General features: G+C 46.4%; 1 protein-coding gene across 1 annotated transcript; it reads right to left on the reverse strand.

The window, feature by feature from the left end:
• Window positions 1-975: 975 nt before the first annotated feature.
• Window positions 976-8,647, reverse strand: LOC103895518 (interferon-induced very large GTPase 1-like). The gene is given in 4 exon segments (XM_009275114.1): window positions 976-2,477; window positions 2,480-3,590; window positions 3,592-4,557; window positions 4,559-8,647. Coding segments are annotated over 4 exon segments (7,299 nt in total). The 3' UTR covers window positions 976-1,344.
• Window positions 8,648-9,031: the final 384 nt, after the last annotated feature.

The raw sequence follows: 9,031 nt of genomic DNA on the forward strand, positions 1-9,031 counted from the left end.
AACCCTCTCACCCTCTCACTCATCAACTAGTGTGACTGACCAGGCTTGGTTCCCACCGCTGCCTCCCTTATCATTTGTCGGTCAGGCTTGTTTAACTGGATGTTCTTGTTTATGGCTTCCTCCCCTTCTTATTATCCCTTGAGACACTGAAGAAGGTCCTTGACAAGACACCCTGAAAGGAGCAGACACTCTCCTTCCACACACCCTTACACAGACCGTCGCCCAGTTGCCACCTGCCTGTCTTCACAGCACGAACGCTGAAGTCACACACAACTGCGGCTCACCCGAAAATAAAGGATACAGAGACCAGTCCAGTCCAACTCGATTAGTTTATTAGCAAAGACTACAAGGAATTACACTGAATCACCACTTTGGCCAACCCTCCAGGGGGGCATGGTCCTTGGGTTTCCAGCGGCGCTGCAGGAACTGCGCAGCAAAAACCGCCGACCACCTCACTGGTGCAGTCCCAGCTGGTTACATGTTCTCCAGACCATGGCTCCGTTGCCACCAGCCTGTCTTGACAGCACAAACACTAATGTCACACACTGCCGATGGCTGCCGAGGAAGCTGCAAAGATACGTAATTCTCCACATCGGTCATACAAAGGCTTTTGCTCAACAGCTAAGCAAATGGCAAGAGCAGTTGCTATTACGGTTAAGAGCTGGAGGAAAGTCCACCAGGTCCAGGCACCTGCGTAGCAGTGGCTTACCTTAACATATGAAGTATACCTAATAAACACTGAGTTAAACCACTACCTAAATCTATATAGGCTGTTGTGTTAACTGCTGTAATGACATCGGAGGCAGAACAGCTACTGATCTGACTACTAGCTCAGTTTATCAGTAGGGGAATGATAATCCCAAAAAGCAAAACAGCACAGCTTGCAGCCAATGTTGAGCTGCTCTCAGATCCCGCAGCCCTTTCTTTAAGCATGACAAGCACAGGAAAACTATTTTTTTGCCAGTGTCACTTATTCTCTCATAGCAGCTGCTAAAATTGGTACTTTCTAAGGCTGCCTTTGCTCTTCATCCGGCACTTGGTCTTAATCTTGGCCATATGACCGCTCGTTGCAGGATTGGTTTTTTTTTTTGCTCTAAGACAAAGCAGACGTAAATGTTTACGGCAAGAAGGGAAGAGGATTCTAATTTTATAATGAAGCAAGGGAATCTCTGAGCGATGGCAGGAGCAGCACGCCCTATTTCACCCAACTTTGTGAGCAATTAGATATCGTTTCCTTCATGTGGCTTGAGGTCGTAGTCATTATAACAATATTTGTGGATTGACTTGTACTATGTTCTTCTAAAATGCAAAGCAGTTGCAGTTCTTCCTTCATACCGGCTTGGCCTAAAGCCTCTCCAGTTCGTCAAGTGCTTCCTGCTTTGTAATTATCTGCCACGAAGCAGGGATTTCTCCTTTGCCATGAAATTTCCCATTGTAATGTTTTTCTAGCTCTGTCCTGAAATGAGACACAAACCATTTCCAGTACGCTTGCATGGATGGATCAGGAGGAATGTTCCAAGTGGAATAAGGAGGTCCTGCATCCCGGTATCTCTTGTAGGGGATCCACGTGTCTTCACCAATCCAGAATAAACAGTTACTTGCAACGCTACTAGAACAAATATCAATGACCAGATTGTCTGGTTTATGCCACTTGTATCCCGTCAAAACTTGTGGACGATGGAAGAGAAGCTGATGGTCTCCATCGTGATCCTGCATGATGTTTGTGCAAACAGCCCCACAAAAGGGACACTGCTTCCAGCACCCTGCAAACTGTTCAGCCAGGATTGTATGAGGCTGTGTTTCAAATAAGCTCATATCAGCACTAGCAAACTCTTCCTTGAGATGATCTTTCAGGGGAGTCAGTGCTTCTGTCATGGCATTATTCAGGAACTCTATGTCTGTTATCTCCTGATGCTCAATGCCCTTCAGTTCCGTTCTGGGCAAGCTTAGCACCTCTCCAAGTGCACTGCAAAATTCATCCAGCCAAAGAGAGATTTTGTCATTTCTGTCTTTTCTGTCTTTGACAACGTTGGTTGATTCAAAAACGGCTGACTGGATGCTTTCATAGCAGTGAGTAAGGGAGTCACCTAAAAACTTCTCCAGCCTCCTGTTCTTACCTAAACAGTACGTCTCAACACGTGTCTCAATGTAACTCTGTAAAAAGTCTCCTGGGCAATTAAGGTACTCCTTGAAATTCTCAAAATTTTCTTCTTGTGCCAGGTATCTCAGCATGCAGACTTCCAGAGAGGATCTATTGCCATTGAAATCTGGGATTTTACCCTTAATGTCTTGAGCTATGGCAAGAGCTGTCCTCTTATAGACGGCCTGGCGAAGAGCTGGGGCAATCTTGTCACACAGGAAAACAGCAAATGTCGTGATAGAAGTGGCTCCTTGGCAGGAAATCTGGAAGCATTTAAAGAAATCTTCTCTCTTGCTCTCCAGGTAGATGGCTGGATCGTTTGCTTTTCTGAATGTATATGCATGTCTTTAAACCTTTCTGCTGCCATTCTGCACAGATACAGCGATAAATCTATTCTGTAATCTTTATTAAAACTGTATTTTTGATTGCTAGAGACAGAGTTTATACCTTCCTGTACTTCATTTAGTATTTCATGAATAAAACTTCGACTGTAATCCCTTTTCTCCTTTTCCTTCTTATCAATGTTTGCCATCACACACGCTATGATGTTATCTGTAAGGCAGTGTATTTTGCTCACATCAGCATCATCAAAATTCACAGGCAGGATGCCCCAACGTTTTTTCCTAGCAACGTGTTTCTCCAAGTCAGCAGAAAATACTCTCTGTTTGGGAAATGCCCTGATGCGTTCATGTAAGTTAGGCTCCTTAAAGTGATCTAGAAGGACATCTTCTATTTCCACATCGATATCAACCTGTTCCAGAGGGGGAGCAGTAGAGGAGACTTCAGCAATCCAGATTGCCCAGAGAGAAATAAAGTTGTCTCTCAGTTCTCTTTCACTTAGACTTTGGCCTTTCAGAGACAGAGCCAACTGTCTACTACTTTTCAGGAGCTTGTTTTCATATTCTGACTTCCTTTCATCCAGTTTACACTGGTTCTTCTTTAGTTCAATAAGATTCTCACACTTCTTTCTAGTTTCAAGAAGAAGAGACTCTTTTAGTTCTTTCAGCTTCAGTTCCGTGCTGCTTTTCCACTGGAGCAGTATCTCGCAGTCTCTGTCTTCACTGAAATACTTTTCCATGTCTTTCATGATGGCGTCACTTGTCTCTTGCACTAGTTTTTCAAGGTGTTCTGTGGTGACCTTCTGCAAGTCCCCATTCCGAACTTTATTGTCCAGTTTCATTTGCAAGTCTAAGATGTGACTCCTCAGCTGCCAGGTCCACTGACTAAATGCGGTTTCCAGTTTCTTGTACGCAGCAATCTCCACTGAATTCTTGAAGCTGAAAATGAAGTTTTCATTCAGCAAAGCATTCCAGAGGTCACTGATACGAACTTTCAAGTTCGAGAGCCTCAAAATGCTGCCCTGCGACTCCTTCTTGGCAGCTTGGAGAATTTTGCTCTTTAATTCCTGGACGTTCTGGCTGTAGGTGGGATTGGGCGGTGCCATTGGGGGGGTTTCCTTCCCACAGGTGAGCAAAGTAATGAATGTGGGGGTTCACGTCAAAGCGGATGACGTCGCTGAAGCGGGAGACGTCACAGAATTCCTGCTGGGCAGCTGTCACGGTCATTTCATCCAGCTTTTCCTGCAGACGTCTTTGTCCTTCCATGTTCTGTTCCTTGGCAGTTATTTCTCCCACATTTTGGTGTACAAACAGGCAACTTGGGGAAAGATTTACTTGCTTCATCCTCAGAAAAGCCTGCACAGCAATCTGAAGGACATCTTGCATTTCTGAAGGATTTTCTCCAAAAATATTGATCAGAGTCATGTTGCCGATGCCAATGACAAAGGTGGCCAGCTCGTTGTCATGATTAAAGGACTGTTTATTGGCCAGCTCTATGGCACGAAGTCCCTCTGTGTCAACAACTAGCATGTAATCAAAGTCCAAATCCTGCTGCAGCTTCTCGTCCACTTTAATTAGCTGCATAAACGCTCCCCGGGTGCATCTCCCTGCACTGACATTAAACTGAAGACCAAACATGGCATTCAACAGGGTTGACTTCCCTGTGCTCTGGATACCAAGCACTGAAAGAACAAATACTTGTTTATCCCCTAGCTTCTCAATTAATCTGTCAAAGATTGCTACAACCCATCGTAATGGTACGTAAGAAGCATCACCATCCATCAGCTCAACAGGATACCCTGAAACCATCAGATCAGCTGCAATTTCAGGTAGTTTGACAAAAATATTATCCTTTGAGTTCATTGATTCCAGAGCTTCGTAAATCTGCCCTACCTCTCTCAAAATATGCTCAAGGCCAATGGATGAATCGTTGATTTCATTGGAGAGGGCATCTAACTTACTCAGCAACAGAGATTTCGTATTGGTTTTTACATGGCTTGTCTTTATTGCCAGGATTTGAGACCATAACTGGTGATACCGTCTCTTCAGTTTGTCAAGGCGATCGGAGGACAGGTCATCCCATAAAGACCTTCATCCACTGCAGGAAGTATTTCTTGGTATCTGCTGGCTGTGACTGGAGAAAGCCAAGGACTGATTTCGTCAGCTGATTGAGGGGGAATGCTTTCTCTACTTGCTTTCTTCTTATTGCCGACTTCTCTGATTCAATTTGGCTCCGATGATGCTCTATGCTCTTGTTTCTCTTTTCCTGCAAGCGAGTGAGTTCTTTGTCCTTTTTGCACCACATGTACCACAGTTTTCCTTGAAGAGGCAGTAGCTGGGATTTGATCTCAGACAACTTCTCTTTCTTCAGAAGCTTCACCAGCTCCTTTGCCTTTTCTTTGGCTGTCACACACGCATCTGTATCTTCATCGACTAAGAATCCATGCTTGCGAGCTTTGTCCACGCAGGCGTCAAGGCTGAAAAGCGTGTTAGACCCTTCCAGGAGATCCCTGATTGTTTTTGTCAGCTCACCCATTAATTCTGCTTCGTTTCTGTTCTTGATACCTATTCTTATGTTTTGGCTAGATTGGCCAGCTGCAACGTTCTCTTTTTCAGAGAAAAGACAAACCAAAGGCCTTTGCGACTGCCACAGGTCACGTAAAATTTTCATCCCTTTCTTGTCACTCTGATCAGGCTCGGATATAAGAGCCACATTCACAGCAGCTATCTCTTGTAAAAACTGTAGCTGTTCTTCGTGATCCCTTGCATCTCCGTGCAGGTTACAGAAAGCAACACAGCCGTCAAAGTTGTCATCGTCACTACCCCTTGGACAGTACCAGGAGATCTCCACAACGCCTTTCATCAGCAAACAGTCTTTGGTGCTGCCTTTGCAATGTCGGTGGAAAAAAGTGTCATGCTTTTGTTTGCTCAGCAGAGCATTCAGGATCTGAGACTTGGAAGAGGAGGGAGAACTGCCGATCCGTATGAAGGACACGATGGGTGTCTCTGCCTGATAAATGAGTTTGTTTTTGTAACTGTTAATTCTGGCCTGCTTTCCCGACTTCTCAGCCCCTTTCCAGCTCTTTTTTATTTGGCTGAGGGACCAGAGTGGGAACTCTATCTGTGAAGTGCACGGGTTTGGTACCAGGAGAGGTAGTGCAAATTGGCAGAAAGCAAGCTTTGTTGAAATGTACTGTCTCATGAAATCATCAGCACAATGAAAAATTGCCATCTGGAGGTCCATGGGGTGCACACAACTCTCCCTGGTTGCAGATTCAGGGGCTTCTTGCTCCAAATTAGTGAAAAAGTCATCAAAGGAATCCGAGGGTTCATGCCCTTGTTCTGTGGTTCTTGGCATGGGTGCGAGCCCTGGGCTGCTCTCGTCCTTGCAAGTCAGGTACCTCACCCGATAATCCACAGTTAATAGCTTTTGCAAGAAGTAAAATGGTAGTTCGTTTTCCTTGCTGGGCTGGCTGTCATGTAAAGATGTCCTGTATACAATGTGGAAATCTTCTGTCCCCATTTTTCTTGGATAGTGACTTTCTAGTCCAAGGCGCTTAAGTAAGTGGAGGAACTTTTGGTTTGCAATGGCTTGATTTGCTTTGGACTCGCTGCCGTCTGCTTTGGATTTGGACTGACTGGAAGGCTCTCTTCTTTGAAAAGCGTCTTCCATGTCTTTGATAATACTCTGTTTCTTCGGATCGTCACATGTGTCATCCAAGCGCCCATTGGTGAAGGAATGCAAGTCACTTTCCAGCATCTCCCAGTCTTTGAATGCACTGTGCTTTTCGAGGAGAGTTTTTATCTCTGTGGACCATAAGTTTTTCATTTGATCTTCCATGAAAACTAAACGCTCCTTCTTCTGTTCAGGGGACACCTCTTTATGTTTGGGTGTTACAGTTAGACCTGTCAGCAGCAGGAAGGCCTGGGCTCTGTAAACATCTTGCTCCTTCAGACTCAGATACTCCTTATGTCCCATTTGCATTTCATTTATCATGAAGTTAATTTCTGGACATCCAAGGAGGTACTGAAATGTGCTGCTTTCCACCTGGTATCCCATGCTGGTTGTAATTAAGAGCACCAGCAGTTCTATGTCTTTCTGTGCCCTTTCCTGGAGAAACTGGAGTAAGGAATAAACAGCTAGGCTTGCAGTCAAGGTGGCTTTTATCTTTGCTTCATGAATGGCAGATGCAGAGGTTTCTGGTGCATAGGTGACTTCCTGGATGTATTCCTTCATTTGCAGCAGTGTCTTGGTGAGATCTTCAAGCTCAGAAACACTGGGAGTTTCGGGAAGCATGTGCTCAGTATGGAAGAACCGTTGCGTAATGACGGAAGACCTGGGGAAGTCCTTGACAGAATAGACATGAGGATCCAGGAGGCAACTCAACAGAGACTTGATATAGGTGGTGTTTTCTGGAGGTGACTTCTCGCAAAGCAGAACAGTATTCACCAGGAACTCCTGCAGTGCTTTGTCCGACAGGCATACATTGATCCAGACACTATGGGTTTTGGTTTTTTCATGCAGATTCTGTTTGAAATCTATCAGCGTGAGCAGTTTCCTTTCATCCACCGTCATCTCCCAGGCCTTCACACACTCCACGAAAGCTCTGGCCTCTTCCACTGCACTGACCAGTTCCTCTCCGAACATGGTGCCGACACTGTGATTTGTTAGCGCTTCGTATGCAGCCCTGAGGCTGCTGCTCATTTGATAGGTGGACTTAAAATCACTGCTGTGATTGAACAGGATTATATCCCACACTGGGATCAGCTGAAAGCCTCAGTCGATAACACACCAGGTTGTGTTATTAGTTACAAGCCCCAGTTTCCACTGAGGAAGAGAATCTGTCTCTGATGGGCCCCCTGTGTTGGTCACGTAGAGCTGAACCCCTGTGTGGGCACTACTTCCGTCTCTTCCCTGAAAAGAAGCCTGTGAGCTGGATTTCGAAATGTCCACGCTGACACCGAAGCCTCTGTAGCTGGCCCTGACGTAGCAGTTCAGTGCTTCAGATGCTTGTCGCTTCATCTCTTCCCAGTGCTCAGCTCTGAATCCTTCCATAGATGCCTTCCACCAGAATATCCCCCCAAAATGGAGGGGACCCTGGTTTACGTGAGACCCAAACCTGCTGAAGAAGCTCGCACACCTGCTCTTCAGCATGTTGGGCCTGTCTGCTTCCTGAGTGATGTTCAAAAGATGCTCGATGTCTTGCAGCTCCCGTAGGGCCACATCTGAGAGGCAAAGCTGATGCTTTTGGAAGTAGCAGGAGGCCAGAGGGATGTACTGGTACTTGGTGATGCAAACGTAGCTCTGCTCAGAGTGGGACTGGTGGGTGTCCTCTGACTGCGAGGAGCTGCTGTAATCTACACCAACTTCAACATTAAACCCCCAGAAGCTGGCTTTGGCAGAAACGTTCATGCTGAACCCCAGCTGCTCCATGGACTTGGTGAAAGTGGCTTCTGCTGCAGAGGAGGAGAACTCCTTCCTCTCAAGCAGTGACCCTTGCTCTGGACCAGCGAGCTTGAATCCGTCGGGAACCCTGATGAGCTGGTCTCGCTTTGCCAGCATATCCGCAAGGCTGCTGGTTCTGTAAATGCCCTGCAGGGCCAGTCCCCCCGATGCCCGCCTCAGGACCTCCGTGTCGGAGACGTTCTCACCCCTGCCCACTGACGACTCCTGCAGCTCCAGCAGCTTCTGGATGCTCTCCAGCACATCCACCAATGACTCCTCCGGCGGTGCCCAGTACGCTTTGGGAATCTCCATGGCTTGCCACAGAGCCTCCTCTTTCTGTCTTACAACGTCCTTGCTGTGGCTGTGGCTGTTGTGCATTTCTTTCAGCTCCTCCAGGGCTAGCTTGGCCGCTCCTTGTCTCTGCTTTGTCATCTCCAAGCGCTCCCTCTGCAACTCCTCAAAAGTTGCTTTGTTGTCTGTTAGTTCCAGGAGTTTTTGGAGCGCCTTTGTTTCCCAGGGGTACCGTACTTCGCACTCCAGCTTAAGGCAGTCTTCATATTGCAGGTGTTTCAGGGCTTCTCTGGACTTGACTCCCAGTATCTTCGACAGTTTGGGGAGCCAGTATGCATCATCCAGTCCTTCTTTCTCACATGCTTCTGCCAGTAGTTTTTTAGCAAGATGTGCCTTTTCATCATCCTCTAGTATGTCCTCTTGTGAACTCATGGCTGTGGAAGAAGAAAACAGACTTTCTTTAAGGTATGTTGTAAGAGGCCCCAGTCTCTTATAAGAGGGCTCTCCAGCAGCTCCGGCCCTGGGGATTCCTCCTACTGTCGTGGTTTAACCTCAGTCGGCAACTGAGCACCACCCAGCCGCTCACTCATTCCCCCCCTACACCCCCGGTGGGATGGGGGAGAGAATTGGAAGAGTAGAAGTGAGAAAACTCATGGGTTGAGATAAGAACAGTTTAATAATTGAAATCCGGTGGGATGGGAGAGAATTGGAAGAGTAGAAGTGAGAAAACTCATGGGTTGAGATAAGAACAGTTTAAAATAAAATAATACTAATAATAATACACAAAGCAAGTGATGCACAATGCAATTTGCAATT

The sequence above is a fragment of the Aptenodytes forsteri genome, unplaced genomic scaffold, assembly GCF_000699145.1.
Source record: "Aptenodytes forsteri isolate BGI_AS27 unplaced genomic scaffold, ASM69914v1 Scaffold192, whole genome shotgun sequence".
Taxonomy (NCBI): Eukaryota; Metazoa; Chordata; class Aves; order Sphenisciformes; family Spheniscidae; genus Aptenodytes; species Aptenodytes forsteri.